Raw genomic sequence first — 18,733 nt, forward strand, 5'->3', positions numbered from 1 at the left:
GTCGGTGGGAAAAGATGGGTTCTCTGCGACTGAGCAGAGGTCAAGTGTGGGGAAGCTCGTAATTTGTATGCTTCATCAAGCACGGACCTTGGACCTTGGCTGTCTTGGTGACTGGGCTGATGGGAAATATTAGGTCGTAAAATTGTTCTCATTGAGTTTAGGTATCCGATGCTTTACAATTCCGTTTCCATCTCAATGCCAAACGCCTCATCAGGTCATCATAATCGAAACATATCACCAATATTGATGTGAACCCACTATTCAGAGTCACTCTCAATCACAAATCCACCGCGCATACGTCTCCGGGCTGGAGCCACAGGTGCATCTTCTTCGTCATCGTCTACAGCCTCGGACTCCGTAGCCTGGGGCTTGCTCGGGGCATCACGAGTAAAGGCGAAATCATCATCAAAAGCAAGATCATCCTCATCTGATGTGAGAGGAGTGTCTTTGTCCTCTCTAGCGCCGTGGCTAGTAGAGATCTCCTGCTGGGAGTGAGACGACTGGGCGTCAAGCTCCGCCATGAGAATATCGCCGTCAGCATCACTCTCAGCACCGCTAGCAGCAGAACCAGAATCACGACGTTGTCGCTTCGATTTTGCGGCTGCGGATGTGCCGGTATCGCTAGTTCGCTTGCGGGCGGCAGACTTCTTCCCTTTGCCCTTGCTTGAGGGTTCGACGGTGCCAGTAAGCAAGGCCTTCTTGATTTCTTTTGCCTGTCTGACTCGCCGCTCTTCTTCAAGCCGGAAGAACTCTTTGTCGGCTTCTTCGTCGCTTTCCTCGTCGCTGGCATGGATGAACAGATCACTCTTGATCTTCGCTTGGCGAGAAAGTGCGTTTGATAGACGCGCATCACGCCGCGCTTCTAGGGTGTCATCGTCCAGTGGCTCCCTTTCAGTTGTGGCCTTCTGCTTCTTCTTACGCTTCTTCTTAAGGTCATCCAGCGCACTGGACTTTGACCGCGGATTCGCCGGGAATAAAGGACCATCGGGAATGTCCTCACCTTCGGACTCGGATCCAAAGTTGACATCAAGTGTGCCTTGGGTCATGTTCCCACGACCATTTCCTCTGTTCTTCGGTTGGATGTGCTTGCGAGGATCATCATTTGGATCTCCGGAGAATGGATTTTGAAGGGATTTCAAGATTTCAGAAATCATTTCACGCAAGTCATCGGACTTGAGGGAGGCCGGAACGACCCAAGAGGCACCATGCACATCTTCAACGCCAAGTCGCTCGAATCCGACGACAGTCATGAGCAGACGTAGCTTTGCGTTCGAGAACATGGAATTCTGAACAAACTCGTTTTTGCCCTTGACGGCTGTTTCTTTGTTAGTGTCGACCGAGAAACAGGATATTGGGGGAACATACTAATCATCGGATTGGGAACGCTAATGGTCTCGGGGTTATCAGCGCGACGGGCTTCTTCTTGGGTTTCCCAGTCCTCTCTTTCGGAGGCTGCGGAGCTCAATACATCCTTGATCCATGTTACCAGATCTGCCCTACCATCGAGAACAAGAGCTCCAACCACGAGGTGTAGTTTCGCTTCCTTCGTCGTTGCCTCCGGCGATGTAATCAAAAGATCCGGCGGGGGACGCTTATAGGTGGACATCGTCTGCTTCTCGTGTCCATATTCAAGGTAGTAGACAGTTGAGTTGATCTTGCTGAATAGCAGTTCAGTGATCAAGGCGGGCCGCTGATCAATCTTCTTGACCAGTCGTCGAATTATTTGCCGGACCAATTCCTCCCATTCCTTAAATACAGACTTGCTCGAGTCCATGGAGCCTGGGCCTTTGATCATTCGATAGAAAAGGCTGATAATATCCACTCGAAACAGCAAGACGGTCATCTCCTGTTTGAATGCAATTCGGTAGAAATAGCGGTGGGCGCGTTTGAGCTGCTCAGAGTTAAGCTCTCGGTAGAATCCTGTGAACGCAATAAAGGTATCCACGCAATTTTGGTTGCAGAATTTGGCTGAGAATCGCTTAAAGTCAAAGCTACGTTCCTTGATGGCCTGGGCGGCTTCCTCCATGTCTTCATCTTCAGAGTCACGCTCCTCGTCGTCATCTTCTCCCTCTCGCTCGGCGACTTGAGCAGCCTTCTTTTGCCTTTTCTTGGCCTTTCGCCGCGAGCGGATTTGCATGTCGGCATTGTCTTTGGAATATCGTTCCAGCATTCGCAGGAACACATGTGCCAACTCCGTGCAGGCATCTAAATAGCCAAAGCCTTGGTCTTTGTACCCGCGCACAATAGCAAGAATCCGGTCATGGGTTGTTTCTTCATAGAAAATTCGGTTTTGGATATTCTCCGCGATTTCCTGATCTTCTTCGAGCGGCGACACTGCCATTTCCTGGACAGTCAACAGAATCTGGGTGAAGCAGCGCATCTGAGCATTGAGGTCTTCCCATTCCTTGTTGTCCAGGCTACTCTGCATAGCCCGGTTCAAAGAAATGAACGTCTCTTGGTTCAGGACGCCAGCGACCAGCCCATAGCTATCGGGTTCAATATCTTTGGTTCTTCCTCCATTCTGAGCCGTGCGATGGCGAAGCTGTCGAGCCCGTCGTACGCGCTCTGCTTCTAGGAACCAACCAACTGTATAAAAGAATTGGCGATGATTGAGTGGTACTACACGCTCGGCTTCACGCTCAATTGCTTTCCGCACATGGGTGAATAGAGGGTTGAACCCGGAATCCAGGAACTCCTCCACGAAAGTCCGCAGGTTCTTAGTTGCCTCGGAATTAAGGTGAGCTGGCATGTTGAAGTTGTTGTTCTGGACCACATCGTCTTGTTTGCGACGAGGCCGAGGCTTATTCCACTTTTTGCTCTCATCCATCTTTTGTAGTGTGGTCTGGTCGTCGCGCAAGACACCTTGTCCAGAGACAGTAGACACCTTCGCATCGTCTCGCTTGACCCAGATCATTGTACCGAATCTTCCATGGCGTGTAGGCGCATTCTTTGCGTATTCCCTCCGTACCAATGATTCCTTTTTCAGTAGATCGCCGAGTTCGTCAGTTCGCTTGGCCGTTCTCTGCTCATCATCCATGAACAACTTCTCAACGTTGACACCCTTGACAACATGGAAAAGCGTCTCCATCAGAGGAATGTCTTGAAGGTTGAAGTCTTCGCCGACATTAGAGCACATGGTCAGGAGAAGTGCGAATGCATCTTGCTCATGGAAGGCGTTGATTGTTGCCGATCTGGATGTCTCCTCCTCGTCACCTTCTGCCGCAAGTCGGGTATTGGGGGATATGATCGCAATGTTTCGCAGTAAGTACAACATGAGCTTGAGGATTCCTTCGTCTCGGGTTGAACGTTCGGATCGAGGGGTCGCCATGCTTGGAAGAGAGATTCGAATGACTGCGCGAAGGAGATTCAATCCGCCGGATCTGAGGATACCTCGCTTGTATTGCACCTGTGTCTGTTGGATGTAGGGGGTATGACGGTGGTGGTTGACTGTCATCTGGCTATGAAACTCCACAGGCCATGTTAAGGGAACAAGAAGTTCCAAGCACGCCAGTGAAATTCTGGTCATATGCTTGCTATTTTGTCCAGTAGCCCACCAGAGCGAGAGGATCGGAAGCAGATCACCATTGATCAGGTTGGCCTCTCCAAGGCACCGCGCAACGTCCATCCGGTTATTCTTTTCATCGTACAATTTCAACCAGCGTTTAATGTCGCGTAGGCATGCCAGAGCATCATCTCCGAGCACGTATTGGTCGGCATTTTCGCCATTGAATCCTCCGAGCTAGGTAACCAAGCGTATCAGTGAATTGACCCAGAGTCGGGCAAAGGAGAAAGTGGAAACTGAACTCACAGCAGTAACCAGGCCGTAAACATAGTTGCGCACGTCTGGGTCCACGACTTGCACGTCGTGTCCTAGAGGAACAACCTCTTCATCCATGGTGGGCTAGTTTGATAGCCCATTAATTTGCTTCCCGAATCGAGTTGAATGGGAACGCGTCGACGCGTGTTCGGCTTCGGCGGTTCGGAGAAACTGGATGCCGCCAAAGTGCCGAAGATAACCGATGTTCTTACGCCGGAAATCAACGGCCACAATCACAATGTCTGGCAAAATACTCAGATCTATAGATCTATCTGAGTAGAGGTGGTACCTATGTAGTTAGATAACCCTTTCGAACCTGCTCCTTAACATATGTTCATTGTTCCAAGTCAGCCCTAGGAATAATGTATAATATTCCGGTGATTTGGCCAAGTGCTCTATTACTTGACCGACAAGCAATCATGGTCATTTTCAACATACCACCTGGAACTTTCTTTAAGCTGAATTTCAACGCATATGACTTCACATGTGTTATTCTAAAGAATAACTATAGCCTAACTAGCTGTTTTAAGAACCATGGGTTCTATTTGGGCTTTCTCATAAACACTTTCAAGATTATTGACTTTCTAGGGTACTTAAGCCACGGCTTTAATATGCATCTTTCGACCCATATTCTGAATCGTATGGATAGCATAATGTCCCATTACTTCTACTCAAGACTCACCGTCCTCGGCTCTGCCTTATAGTCGTCTGTCTATAATATTACGCCTGAGCAAAGTATTTTCGATGGAGAAGTACAAGGCGGTGAGATATATGCTTCAATGGCCATTATCAAGTACCATACAATGACGTCCGGAAGCACGTGAAGTCATAGCAGTATACTGATTTGCTTCCTCTCACTTACCTCCTTCACTCCTTTTGTTAATTTTCCCCATAGCTCGAGAAACCGCTGCAGACATGCTTATCTCTACTATGCGCTTTGTTTCCCTTCGCAGAGGCCCTACGGTGGCCCGAAACTTCTGCTCAACCTCTGCAGTTCGCGCAGCCGAGGTCAAGTCACTAGGCGTTGTCGGTGCGGGCCAAATGGTGTGTAACACGAAATATAGGACCACGATGCAGGTCTAACAAATTTCCAGGGCTTAGGAATTGCCCTCGTCGCCGCACAGAAGGCAAAGGTCCCGGTAACTCTCGTCGATACCTCACAGGCCTCTCTGGATAAGGGCCTCAAGTTTGCCGGTACGCTGAGCTCCAGTTTGGTTTACTGCAATCGCCTAGGATTATCTGACATGGCATTGGATAATAGATAAACTTCTCGAAAAGGATGTAGCAAAGCAGCGCCTTACTCGAGAGGCAGCTGATGAAGCTCGTGGGCTTATTTCCACAAGCTTGACGCTGGAGGGTCTCTCCGCAGTCGACTTCGTAATTGAAGCTGTACCTGAGATCCCTGATCTGAAGACAAAGATATTTGCCAGCTTAGCCCAGATCGCCCCGAAACATGCCATTCTCGCAACAAACACCTCCTCCATCTCTATCACCAAGATCGCCGCTGCCACCAGCGCGGATCCTACCGACCTTCAGGCTTCGTCCCGGGTCATCTCAACGCACTTCATGAACCCGGTTCCCATCCAGAAGGGTGTAGAGATTATCCGGGGACTCCAAACATCCCAGGAGACCATGGATACTGCCATTGCCTTTGTCCAGCGAATGGGTAAGGTGGCCTCTGTGTCGGCTGATACGCCTGGCTTCCTTGCCAACCGTATCTTGATGCCTTACATCAACGAGGCCGTGATTTGTCTGGAGACTGGCGTTGGTGGCCGTGAGGATATTGACAACATTATGAAGACTGGCACCAACGTGCCCATGGGCCCCCTCGTTTTGGCTGATTTCATTGGTCTCGACACATGCCTTGCAATCATGAACGTTCTTCACCAGGAGACTGGTGACAGCAAGTACAGACCTGCTGGTCTCCTGCGTCGTATGGTGGATGCTGGTTGGCTTGGCAAGAAGAGCGGCAAGGGTTTCTACGACTATTAGGTGCTGTGGGTTGTCCGGGATGGAGAAAAAGCATTTCGATCAAGATACCCTGCCTGCATTATATTAATCTAGATCGCAATTTGCTGGAAATAACAATTGATTATCCGCCCTCATCCATTCTCTAAGCCTGACCCTCCTCCCAACAAGGTTCACCCGATTCTGTTTGCTCCATTGCAGCGACCACTGTATTAACATCAAAGTCCCCATCCGTATCCAGGTCTTCATCTTCGAGACCACGTGGGGGACATTCGCATCGGTCGCGTTGACCACACAGGTAACTTATTTTCCGGTTAGCATTAACGTTTTGCCTAGGAGCTGCACGCATGAACATACCAAAATCGATGTCCACACCTACAAATGATCTGGTTACATCCATCGACCTTCTCCACCAAATACAGGCAATTGGAGCATCTCTGCCAATTATTCTCCTTTGCCAGTTCCAACGTAGCCTTCGTCTCAGGGTCATGGCTACACGACCAGGCGAGATGGAAAAGGTCACCACACTTGGAGCAAACCTTTGCCCGACAATGAGGACAAACACAATATCCTAGCCGTGCCTCCGAACTCTTTGGGGGATCCATTGGCCACACCTCGCCCGAGGACAATACAAGCGCTCTAGAGGAGGGATATTATTCTCCTCCCACCGAATGATATAGCGCTTTTTGTTTCGAGGGCTCATCACCCCCATGAGTGCTTTTGCGGGGATTTCTTGGAAACAACATTTCGCAGGGAACATCTCCGGGCTGTTCAAGGCTGTTGAGGACATGCGTCGGAGGCATGAAGGGCAGTAGTGGTGTCCACAGGGAGCAGTTAATAACTTGCCCGTTGGGACCTTTTGGAAGCACCCTGTGCATCTGTGAAGGGGTTAACGTATTGCTTTCAATTAGAGTTCGATTGATTTTGTGCTTTACTGACTGGCCCACTTCCTCGGTCACTTTCTTGGATACGAATACTCGCTCCAAGTAGTCTAGGAGTTGTCGGATGGACGAGCGGCTCTTAGTCATTTTTCCGTGGCTTGAGTAACAACTTTTGGGGTTGTTACTGGGCCCTTCAATGAGGGACAAGGGTGCATAGCCAGTTGTAAGAGTCCGAGCCTGGGAGACGTCCTCTTATGTAGAAGTTCAGGATGCGCCTCATCTTTCGGGCCTATAGGATAGGGCACTTTACCCATGGAAGAGAAAACACTATTCTCTTTCTTGTTCCTGAACAGCCCGTGGTTAACTATAGGATGACGGCTATATTCTAGGGGTTGTTGTCTTGTAGTCAGTGTATCAAGTGGGCTTCCTCAAAATCAACTCTTCTTGGGGTCTGCTTTATTCTGTTGACTAGCAAAGTAATCATGAAGATGTCTTCAGAGTGCTCAAACTAAGAGCCCTAACATAGAGGTCAACAGGGAACAGAGATGGATCCATGGAATTGCGGATTTCCCGAACAGGTAAAAACGCAGCTTATTCCAACATTAGAGCGAATAATCACATCGTAATGCGTGGACCACGGTGTTCTAGCCTTGTACTAAATTTATATATTCCTTCCAAAAGTGTTGTACATTGACCATTGACACTAAAAACTAGGGTATCACTAAATGCTATAAATGCTGTCGATTTCGGCCATCACTAAAAACTCCCGTACCTAATCCCACAAAGTCTGTTCAAGCCACTTGGAACTCATACAAGGCCGGCAAATCGTCGAACAGCCCATCCTGACCCGTATTCTTGATATTCTTGGCGAGTGATGGATACCTTACTGAGTTCCTCTCGGTTTGCAGCAAGGCGAGTACCTCCTAGCCATGTTGAGTGAACAGGGCTATTAATGTCAGTACTTTCAGAATCAGAATAAGTAGATGGATGAGTACTCACTCCTTAGCCCGGCGCACTCTCACGACACATTCAGCAGAGGCAATCTGTCGCAATTCGGTTTCTCTGTAAAAAGATAGTTTGTTAGTAGAAACTTCAACCAATTGACTTTCGAGTACCCACAATCTTTCCATGAATCCAGGAATCAAGGCATTTCCTCCGACAACGAGAACATTCGCCAAAAAGGCAGAGTGTAGGCCAGTAGGCAGAACCGACAAACTTTGAAGAATCATATCGGGTATGCCGGCTGACTTCATACCAATATCTCCGGGGGTGAATAGAAGCTCGGGGACAGCAAAGCGCTCATTACCCAGCACTAGTACATCCTCCGATAACACCTCTGCGCTGAGCCCGGAGACCGCTCCTTTCTTCTTTTTAGCGTGAAGAAGAGGATCATGCGGTCGAATGAAGCCCTTCTTGTTTGCGTTCGGGTCTGGAAGCACATAGTCCAACACGATTCCCTCCTCAGGGCCACTCTGGCGCTTTCGGCCACTTTTCCATGCTTGTTCCAAATCACCAGCAAAGTCATTGCTCACATAGCAGACCGCCTCTTTTACTTCGTTCATAATATATGATTCATCCACCATGTTGTATTGTCTCATTGACACAATCTCCTTCAGGTAGTTTGTCAGGTGTTTGCCTCCAAGATCGAGTCTTCGGATTCCCCGTTGAAGAGCATGGCCTTTGTAAACCGGAGTCACCGTGGTGTGCGAATAGCCAGAATCGACGACCAGTAAGCAATCTGCCGGCAAGATAGCTGTTTCAGATGTATTGGAGAGAGGATCGCCGAAGAGAGAATGGATTTCGTTCCATGCGTTGAGGGCTGGACCTATAGACTTCTGGTCAGTAAAGGATCATATGCGGCGCCAAATAACCGGACTACCATACCCAAACATCTCGCATATCCCCCAAATCCCCATTCCTCCATAACCATCTCATCAGCGTGGCGTTGTAAAATGGGCAAGGCATTCGGCGCCTCAGTAAGTATAAGGGTAGTGTCTTCCGGGTCCGCGATGTGATGATTCCGATTGCGAGCCATCGGCTTCCCATCAAAGAAAGACTGGTCCCAGATCTCTCTCTCGGCTTCCCAGTTCACAACATATCCCTTCTCCACTGGGCGCCGGAACATAGCCTCATTCCAGTCGTTGACCGTCGCTAGCTGTGCGCCGATAACGATCTTATTATCGCGGGTTTTAACGAGAGCATTGGGTATCGATGAGCAGGCGGAAACGCTTTCGTCGGCGGCCGGGGCATCAGAAGCGTAGCCGGCTTTGATCATGTACGCGCCATTGTCGATAATAAAAGTCTTGTCGGGAAGATATCGCGACGTCTCCACAGGCTGTGTGGGTGTTGCGGGTGTCCTTGGAGGAGCACGAGCCTTTGCTGTTCCCATTATGGCTGGTAATGATGAACAAAAGCTTTAAGCTTGTCAAGCTGGGATGCGATGATGAAGGTGTTTGTCTTGTTTGATATTGAAAATTCCCGCTTATGTAATATCGTTGTTCGGGCTAAGTCACGTTACAACTCGGCCAAGGTCTACAACAGAGTAAGAAAACATTTTGACGATTGTCCATCCTCGGCAAGTAAGGGAGGTTAAGCGGGTCTCTATTAGATAAACTTCCTATCTATATATATTATATAGGTACGCGGGTCTCGAAGCTAGGAGGTGAGATCTATCTATAGACTTATCAACTTGGTTCAGCCAAACATATTTCCGAAGTGCTGCACCACTTGTACAGCTGTTGTATGTTGAAACAGTAAATGTGGCAATATTAGCACCGGGTGTATAAGTAATATCTCATAAAGTGTCCGGCCCCACCACCCGGTAGGTTCGAAGGTTTATTACGGAGAATATAATATACAACCGGGCCTTGGAGCTGTTAATTTGTGCAGAAGTGAACCAAATCCCGACAAACTGGTCTGTCGAAGTGACTCCACAGGGTCAATCCGGAGATCAATAGCTAATTTAGGACGAAGCACCGAGCTTGTACAACTCCCGGAGTTTACTTGCTCAATACAGAGGACATTTTACAAACTATGTAAGGAAACATGGAGGGGCTAACTCGGCTAACCCCCGTAGGAAGCATATTGACCTTCTTTCCCCTCCAAAACATATTGTAGATAAATCACACATTCAACTCCAAATCCACTGACTATTACGGAGTACAATATACGAAATGGCTGCGCTTCAGACTATCGAAGTTCCACACCTTGGCGGCATCAAGGCCGGATACGCCTTCTCTAAGGACCATTATGATCCTTCCAAGCCGACATGCGTGCTCATTAATTCGATGTGCATGACCGTGTCTCTTTACCATGATCAATTCAACAATGAAGTCTTGACTGATGCCATGAATCTTCTGGCCATTGAGCCATTAGGCCATGGCTCAACCAGTTCTCCCTCGGAACACTTTACGTACTGGGATTCTGCTCACATGGCTTTACAGGTCATGGACCACTTTGGCATTCAGAAAGCCTTCGTCCTCGGAACAAGTCAGGGGGGTGGATTGTGACTAGGATGGCCCTCCTAGCCCCGAACAGGGTAGGTTCAAGCCCGGGGAGGAGGACCTCGGCAGTCAAACGAACTGCTGATTAAGCCCCAAGCCAAGCCAAGCCAGGCCAAATCAATAGTACTGACACATTGCTAGATTCTTGGTCTTATGCCCCTCGGAAGCTCCATGGATTACGAGTCCTTGGATTCTCGGTCCAAGGGCTGTTGGGACCCTGCTGCCAATCTCACCGTTTTTTACGAGAAGTGGACCAGTCCCTCGGCTACGCCCGACTTTGTTGTGGATGACGTCTGGTGCGGACTAGTGGGGGGGATTGGCTTTGGTGCCACTGCCACTGAAACGAGATCTGCATTCTGGACTCAGACCCTGAAGGAAGTGTATAAGGGCGATGAGGGCCGGAAAAAGGTTCGAATGGCGCTCAATTGCCTACTGGAGAGGGACGGGCTTCTACTTCGGATCCGGGATATCAAATGTCCTGTTTATTGGTTACAAGTGAGTTCTATGTTTACCGATGTACATGACTCGTGCATTAACAAATCGATAAGGGAACCGAAGACACTCCTTTTGGGACCATCGTTCCTGCGGAACATATTAAACGTTTTACCTCGTCTGTGGAGGCTAAACTTGTGATGATTGAGGGGGTGCGCATTACCTGAATGCCACCAACCCAAAGGAGGTGAATGAGGCCCTTCTGGAGATGGTCACCAAGTACAACTGCTAGTATAACTATATTGTATTGTATAGAATTGCGAAGATATGGTGGAAATCCCACTAACACATCCCACTCAAGGAGCCAGTCAATAGCTCTAATATTAGTTTTCGTTCTCGTTTAATAACTACTACTATACTCCGTGACTAGTTATGTGTATCATACTTTTTTCCTTGTTTACTAGTGTACTAGTGGTACTACTAACTAGTATAAAGTGGGCCTATTGTAATTTTTTTTTCTCCATAAGAACCTTCCTAAAATGAATATTCACAATCTCTGCATCCACGTGGATAATTTAGGATCTGCAGGGCATTTATTCGGTACTCAACGGTTCCTTAAAAGTTTACCTTACTTCATGCATAATGATACATCTATTCCGTACATCTATGGGTCTATGGATATTAATGATACATAGTATTTGATCTAGTTAAGCTAAGTGATACATATGATTGATACATAATAGTGCAGAGAGCAAATGCCCTAACCCAACATCGGCTAACTACCAAACTAAGTTCAGACCTTCAAACGCCAAGCTTGTCATTGTCAACCAAATGCTCAAAAGTGGGATTCCGAGTATTTGTTGAGCCGTGTACGGAGAGTATTCGACACACAATGGGCTCCGTACTCCATACATAAGATTTTATTCCCCAACATTTGCCAAGTTGGATGTTTACCTCCCTGAGATAACACTCATGGAGAGCAATCAGGACAGTCTGCAGCAATGGTCTATAGCTACCACAACCTCAGTCACGGTGTTGGCCTTCGTGTCAGTTTGTCTTCGACTACTCGCCCGTTATGAGCGGATGCAAAAGCTGTGGTGGGATGACTATATGGTTATCTTTTCTATGGTTAGTTCCCTTCCATCCATTGAATCCCAATCGCATGGTTTCTGACCAAACATCAGCTATGGAACTTCGTCGTTGTCGGTTTCATCTTCACCATGATCCATAAGGGAATGGGACTCCATGCAAGCACTATTCCCACAGAAAATGTGATCATGATCGCAAAGTATCTTGTTGTGGCCGAAGTTCTCTACGTCTTCAACCTGGTATGGACCAAACTGAGCATTCTGCTCATGTACTACCGGATCTTCCGCTTTTCTTACTTCAAGACATGGGCATACATCATTGGAATCTTTATTATCCTTTGGGTTATCTGTATAACCTTTCTCTTTATCTTTATTTGCGTCCCCGTCCAAAAGCTATGGTATCCCCATCTCCCAGGGCGATGTATCAACCAGGTTGCCACATGGGTTGCCAACGCCGTCTCGACGATCGCAACCGATGTGGCTATTCTCCTCCTTCCAATACCACAAGTATGGAAGCTCCAACTTCGAGTTTCGGAAAAGATAGCCGTTTTAATTGCCTTCAGCTTGGGATTCTTGTAAGCCGCTAACATTTCCAAAAACGAAAAGACACCCAGTCAATCTAACTTCAACAGTGTTGTCTTCGCCTCCGCCTACCGTTTCTCGGTCCTCTTCAGCTACACTTCACTTGATTCCTCGTACACTCTCGCCCCAACGGTTGGCTGGACCGCGATCGAAATGTCCGCCGGCATCGTTTCGGCCAATCTCCCCACCATCCGCCCTGCTCTTCGTTTAATAGCGCGCATGCTGGGTATCAACGGTAGAGTCATGGCTCTCTTCAAAAGTACAGACAGAACAACTGTCAAAAATTCGGACGCCGTCACTCAACCTACCGGAGCAGGGGAGTCCACTTCCACCATCATACAACACAACAAGAATTCCAAACGACATTCTTTCTATCACCTACCAGATGATCCTAACTCAGTAGGAGAACAGGCACAGATGGATACCTCGTTCAGGCCGGATTATGATAATGCGAAGACGTACACCAATGTGTTGGGTTCGAGGGTTGGTGATCATTCTGATGGGGATGATATTCCCCTGACTGAGATTAGAGTCGACAAAGAGTTTACGCAGACTACGCACTGAGGGGAATTATCCTTTGTATTATAATTAAATTGGGATTTCGGTTAATGTCACAGGATGTCATTCTTTACTTGTCTACTACTAGCGAGTCTTAATATATACTTCGATGTATATTGTACGGTAAAGGGCATAGTGGGCCTCTATAGCCCAGATCAGAAACAAGGCCGCTACATGTGAGTAGGACTAAATAAGAGCATTTAACCGCTATCTACATTGTCAAAAGATCACGATTAGATCGACTACCACTGCAGTGCTATATACAATACGAGGCACGTGATGGGACTATCACCCTTACTAGGTCGCTCAGGAGCCCTCTTGGTTTTACTGAACAAGAATGAACAGAGCAGCTTTACTACGTTGGCGTATCTAGGTTTTCCATCAAATACAAGCCATGCATGGCTACATATTAGATAGAATTTGGCATGTCGAGAGCTCTTCGCGGTGTAATTCAAGGTAAACGAGCTATAAGGGTGTTGATACCTGCTAGTAATAAACAATCATCATATTTAGACTGAGAGGATAATTAAAAAATAGAGAACCAGAATCAACATGATCATCTGCGACCAACTAAACAGCCTCAAGCTTACAGCGTTGACATAGAAATTCCAGGTGACCCCGCAGAGCCCTAATCAGCCCCGCGATAATTATCAGACCCAACCGCCCAATTTTTTTCTCTATTACACTCCCCTCCAACCCAACCCCGACCAGCCCACGACTCTCACAATGTCCAAACAACTATCTCCCATAATCGACACAACCATAGCCCTGATCAGCCAATTCCAAATAGCCCTCACCACACCCCCAACAGCCGCAACCGAAGCCGCAAAAGATGCCGAAGCTCTACCCCTCCTAACGGCCTCGGCGAGCGCACTCAAAGCACACGTCACAAAACTATCCCTGCTGGCCATTACCTCGCCCTTCACGCACTCCGCTGTCAGAACCGTGCTCCGCGAGCTCAATGAATCCATACTCCCGTCGCTCGTGACCGCTTCCCTTCTCGTTACGCCGGCGCAATACACCAAAGCGTTTCATTCCGAGGTCTTGATTCTGGTCAAGACGGCTTTGACGGAGCTTTCGTCACTGGTTCAGGAGGTCAAGCTTGTTGGAGAAAAGAAAGATCAGGAGAAGAAGGATACAGGGAAGGAGAGCGACGTCACGAAATCTGAAAAGGATGCGGTGATGCTCGCTACGGGCCGTGTCTGGGATGCGTGTGATGCTACGACCGATGTTGCGAATAAGGGGGTTGTTGGGTTTGTCATGCGTCGTGTTGAGCAGTGGAGGGACCTAGTTCGCGACGCGGTTGAGGAAATCGAGGATTGGGATCCCGAAGAAGGGGATGATGGTTTCTTTGATGATATTCTCGGTGATGAGGGGAAAGGTGGGGATGATGAGGACGAGGATGATGACGAGGACGAGGATGACGAAGAAGAGACGGCTGCTCTCGAGGAACACAAGAAATCTACTCTTCGTTTCCTCAAGCCTATTGCTCAGGCCTACCCAGCTATCATCAACAACCGGCTGAAGAATGTCGGAAATGCGCCGTTGGCTTCTCCGTCTGGTGTCAAGAAGCTGGAGTCCTTGATGCTGAATCTGCAAGCTATTCCGGACGACCTCGATGAGGCAGCTGGCGCGTTGTACGAGGCCAATTTTGAAATGTCTGCTGAGTATCTGCAGAAGACGAGGAAGTGTGCCACACAAGCGGTGGAGTTGGTCGCATCACCTTGGGGTGCTGCGGATGTCAAGGACGATGCACCGGCAGACAAGTTCGCTACATGGTCGAAGACGTGGCTCAAGGTGATTGACGAGGTCAGCAAGTCAATTGAAAAAAACTGAATGTAATTATCTGTCACGAAGCTGCACAGAAGCTGATTATAAGATGACAAAAGCCCGGGAAAAGCATAAACAACGATATTATGTATATGTACATAGAACAAACATGGTGATATTATACAAGCCTTTTTAAATGATGACCCTCCAACTAGATCTCGTGTCTTAGAACTCTTCTTCGGGAGCTTCATATTCCCGCTCCCATTCTGGCAGGTCACCAATGGGAATACGATCTCGCAAGAATTCCAAGATCGCATCGGTTCCTTTCGCAACTACTTGCCAGCGAGGTACTCGGAACCGATTGCCGGCCACCTCAAAACGTCTCAAGGCGGACCCATTGCCCCAGTTCTGGGAAGAGCGTCCAGCAGCCAACAGACCAATCCTCGGGGGAAGCGAATCAAGGTCATTGTTGCTTAGCTCCAAGACCTGCAACCCTTTTACGGCTTCGAAGTCCAAACTAGCGATCTGGTTGTCAGAGGCCACAAGGGTCTTGAGCTCTGGGTAAGTCTGTCTCAGATGGGGAAGTGGTCCCTTCAAACGATTGTGCGATACATCCAAGAAGATCAAAGATGGGGCTATCAGGTTGGACAAGAGAGGTTCCCATGACGTCAAGCCGGCCGCATTTAAAGTCAGCGACTGAAGCTTTGGCAACTCAAGCGGGGAAGACAAGAAGTCAGCGCCATTCAAGGGGTTGTGTGAGAGATCAAGCTCAACCAGACACTGCGCGAGCATTCCAATGGCGGGGGCCGGGAAACAGCTCAACTCATTGTGCTGCAAATAAAGACATCGAATGTCTAGCGATGGAACCATCTCCAGCTGTTCCACCTTAAGGTCGGTCATTTCGGCATAAGACTTATCAAGGATCCCACCGGATTTAATCTGCCAGCTGCCATCGAGCGTGGGACTCTCGGGCGCTAGAGTGAATTGGGTGGCCACTGAGCCCTCGTCATCTGTGTCCTGAGGATCAGGCTCACAGCGGCTCCGCAAGTCTCGTTTGATATCGTCGGTGTCCATTCTCAGCAGCCTGCGCTCACGAAGCGGGTTATTGGAAACCCGCAAAGAGGCAAGGTGTTCCATTAAACCAATCTTCTCATTCAAGACCGTAAGGGAATTTCCTGTGAAATCGGCCTTCTTTAGGTTCTTGAGATCCACAAACCCTTGTGGAAGCTCTGCAATTTTGTTTTCCTCGGCAGACAGCGTTAATAATGACTGCCAAGAAGTCACGCACGGGAGATGCGTGATGCGATTGACACCGATTAGGAGAGTATGTAAATCAGGAAGTTCAAGCGCATCATTCGCGGAGAAGACCACCACAGCATTGTTGGCGATATTCAGGGACTGCAATGTCTCCAACTTGAGCACTGATGCCGGTATCAAAGTGCCTTCCAGCCTGTTCTTCTGCGCGTTGATCGTTTTCAGGGGAAGCTTGCAAAGGATCTCGAACGGCAAAGAAGTGAACTTGTTCTCACTAACATCCAATGTTCTCAGAGAGCTCAATCCAACAAGCTCATCTGGAAGCTTAGTGAGAGCATTGCCACGCAGATCCAAAAACTCCAAGTTAGGAAGACGACCAATGACGGCATTTAGTTCCCCTTGCAGTTGATTGTTCGCAAGTTTCAGATCGGTCAGAGACTTTATCTCTGCGATTATCTCGATATTGGCCATATCCAAAGAATTATTCGACAGATTGAGCGTGCGCAAATTTTGCAGACGTCGAAGACCCATTGGGAGTGACTTAAGTATATTCCCGTGGAGATCCAACGTTTCGAGGCCCCCAAATTGAAGTCCTCGGTCATCGCTATCAGGGTCGAACTCCTCGGGGTTGATGTCGGGGAAGGTGGCATCTGAGATCTGTTCCAGCTCATTGTCCGCGGCATTGAACTTGACAAGATCAACATTTTCGAACCAGTTCGCGGAGTTTTCTGGGTCATAGTCATACATCGCCAGCACTTCTTTTGGAATTTCCTTTAAGGAAAACGCCGCAATGTTCAACTGGCCGGTCGCGCGTGCTGTCTGTACCCGCTTTCTCATCACCAAAGAGTTGGATCCCACGGGCATTTGGCCGAAGGGATCCTCCTCATCGCCGCCTGCCCACGAATCGAGAGGCGCATCGATGGGCGGAGCCTGGTAGACTTGCTTTTGGGGGCTCTCCTTTTTATCTCCAGCCGCCATCGCCTTGCGGGCAGCCTTTGCTTTTGCTATAGTTTCACGTAGCGTACTGGACGATTTGGAGGCTTTTCTAGCTTCAAGTTCGGCCTGTTGCTCCGGAGACAGGTCGTCAGGCATGTTGGAAGAAGCAGACACATATCTTGAACCGGTCGATGGAGAGCGTAGGGTCGACACCTGCCCTGCTTGGGCTTTTCTTGTTTTCTTAACTTGAAGAGGTCTTTCTGGGGGACCCATGTTTGACTTATCAGGCTTTGTGGAGACCTTTTCGGGTGACGGGCGGATAAGAGAGGATTTTTGTGCATCCTTGTTGCCAAGTGGTCTTTCAGATATAATTTTCTTGGGCGGCGAGCTGACGTCCTTAGGGGCACCGTCTCCCGGTGCATTACTTTGTCTGAGTGACGGCCGCTTCAATCTTGACGGGCTCACGCTGTCCTCCGAGACGCGGACCGGAGAAAGAGATTCAGCAGTCGACATACGAGCCTTTGAGGGAAGACGCAGCTTCGAAACAGGCTGTGTATATAGCTCGTTGCTAGGCGGTGCGCAAGATGATCCCCTCGATGGCGGTCTCGAAGCGCTGGACACATTGGACGGGGCGCGAGATGGCGACCGCGCCGGGCTGCCGCCATTGAAAAAGCTGGACTGCCTTCTCACCGAAGCCGGTGATGGTGGAATTTGCGCTAGCGTCTCAAGTGTACGTTCGGATAAAGATGGGCGTATTCCACGGCGACCGCGTGATTCTTGGGCTGATGCAATTGATGCAGTGTCATCATCCCCAGCAGTCGAACCCGCCTCCTCTGGAACATGTGTGTCGTCTTCCCCGCCTTGGACATAGTCTTGCTTGGGGACCGGGGTAGGATCATCCTGCGGCTTAGGTGGTGACAAATGGTGCGAGGATGGCTTTTTTACGAGCGTATTGTAAGATGGTCTTCGCAACCTCCTTTCGTCCAGACCAGGATCGGCTCGTAGTCTATCTCGGGAAGGTGAGGGTTTGATCGATTTTGATGCGGTGGTCGTGGGTAAAGGCAATCTTGAAGTAAGTCGTGGAATGCCGCTTGATGGACGTGGTATACCACTTGCAGGGCGTGTCAATGTCTTAGGTTGTCCTTCCATATTGGCGTTCTAGTTATTGATGTTGGTCTTCAGTCAGGGAGAAAGTCACACGTCAAGAAATTCGGATTCTCATGTCCGATGATAAGGAGCGGGACAAAGAATGTGGAGGGCGGGGAAATTTCGCAGTGGCAGATGTAGCCCTGTCAAGATCGTGGTCTTTGGCGCAAAAGAATGAAGAACTAGAGGTCTAGAAATGTTTCGGACGAAGCGGATTGTTTACATTTCTAAGGTCTCACAATCCCGCGATCGCCGCCTCAGGCATCAACCGATTTAGTCCCGATCCATGAAATATTTTGTACGCAGATATAAAACTCAAATAATATTCTAAGACAGATGTACATAGTATTTCTGGCAATATATAACATAGGATGATGGAAGATTTGTATGAAAGAAAGCCTATGGATCAATTGCAATTTGATGGCTATTTGACCCATAGTTGGCCTATTCCGTCGGATATATACATCAAAGAGCAATGACACATTACAAACGGATATCCAGCACAACTACATAGTAGCGATCTCAGAGCTCTCTTTTGGGTAGTGCTCAAGCCAATTACTATCATCTACAAAAGACGCATTCCGTCACATCCACTATTTAGCATATAGGCTACGAGCATGTACCGGTATACTGAGACGGGAGTGTACAGAAAATAGTTTCATCTTGGACCTAACATTCTTCTGATACTTAGTATCTATTTGATACAAGGTATTTGAAACTTTCTCTTATATTTAAACCGAAAGATATTAGTAGAAGTCCCAAAGACTTGATTTATCCTTGCTTTTGCCGCTAAAGAGG

General features: G+C 48.5%; 7 protein-coding genes across 7 annotated transcripts; 4 read left to right on the forward strand and 3 right to left on the reverse strand.

Annotated features, from left to right (window-relative positions):
• Positions 1–257: 257 nt before the first annotated feature.
• Positions 258–3,895, reverse strand: tof1 (putative DNA repair protein (Tof1); the record flags this gene model as incomplete). The annotated part of the gene is made up of 3 exons (XM_057224173.1): positions 258–1,315; positions 1,366–3,739; positions 3,809–3,895. The coding sequence occupies 3 exons, from the start codon at positions 3,893–3,895 to the stop codon at positions 258–260; spliced, it is 3,519 nt and encodes a 1,172-aa protein (XP_057069313.1).
• Positions 3,896–4,732: 837 nt separating this feature from the next.
• Positions 4,733–5,809, forward strand: N7516_011456 (3-hydroxyacyl-CoA dehydrogenase family protein; the record flags this gene model as incomplete). The annotated part of the gene is made up of 3 exons (XM_057224174.1): positions 4,733–4,861; positions 4,912–5,011; positions 5,079–5,809. The coding sequence occupies 3 exons, from the start codon at positions 4,733–4,735 to the stop codon at positions 5,807–5,809; spliced, it is 960 nt and encodes a 319-aa protein (XP_057069314.1).
• A 1,664-nt stretch (positions 5,810–7,473) lies between these two features.
• Positions 7,474–9,055, reverse strand: arp6 (actin family protein; the record flags this gene model as incomplete). The annotated part of the gene is made up of 4 exons (XM_057224175.1): positions 7,474–7,612; positions 7,666–7,728; positions 7,786–8,491; positions 8,551–9,055. The coding sequence occupies 4 exons, from the start codon at positions 9,053–9,055 to the stop codon at positions 7,474–7,476; spliced, it is 1,413 nt and encodes a 470-aa protein (XP_057069315.1).
• Positions 9,056–9,839: 784 nt separating this feature from the next.
• N7516_011458 (alpha/beta fold hydrolase) lies at positions 9,840–10,828 on the forward strand (the record flags this gene model as incomplete). The annotated part of the gene is made up of 3 exons (XM_057224176.1): positions 9,840–10,142; positions 10,311–10,664; positions 10,718–10,828. The coding sequence occupies 3 exons, from the start codon at positions 9,840–9,842 to the stop codon at positions 10,826–10,828; spliced, it is 768 nt and encodes a 255-aa protein (XP_057069316.1).
• Positions 10,829–11,573: 745 nt separating this feature from the next.
• Positions 11,574–12,835, forward strand: N7516_011459 (uncharacterized protein; the record flags this gene model as incomplete). The annotated part of the gene is made up of 3 exons (XM_057224177.1): positions 11,574–11,729; positions 11,786–12,264; positions 12,322–12,835. 3 exons carry the CDS (start codon positions 11,574–11,576, stop codon positions 12,833–12,835), a joined length of 1,149 nt encoding a protein of 382 aa, XP_057069317.1.
• A 720-nt stretch (positions 12,836–13,555) lies between these two features.
• N7516_011460 (uncharacterized protein) lies at positions 13,556–14,665 on the forward strand (the record flags this gene model as incomplete). Its single annotated transcript, XM_057224178.1, has 1 exon — positions 13,556–14,665. The coding sequence occupies one exon, from the start codon at positions 13,556–13,558 to the stop codon at positions 14,663–14,665; it is 1,110 nt and encodes a 369-aa protein (XP_057069318.1).
• A 159-nt stretch (positions 14,666–14,824) lies between these two features.
• Positions 14,825–17,938, reverse strand: N7516_011461 (uncharacterized protein; the record flags this gene model as incomplete). The annotated part of the gene is made up of 1 exon (XM_057224179.1): positions 14,825–17,938. One exon carries the CDS (start codon positions 17,936–17,938, stop codon positions 14,825–14,827), a length of 3,114 nt encoding a protein of 1,037 aa, XP_057069319.1.
• Between the last annotated feature and the right edge of the window lie 795 nt (positions 17,939–18,733).

The sequence above is a fragment of the Penicillium verrucosum genome (assembly GCF_028828655.1).
Source record: "Penicillium verrucosum strain IBT 35672 chromosome Unknown utg000005l_segment0_segment0, whole genome shotgun sequence".
Taxonomy (NCBI): Eukaryota; Fungi; Ascomycota; class Eurotiomycetes; order Eurotiales; family Aspergillaceae; genus Penicillium; species Penicillium verrucosum.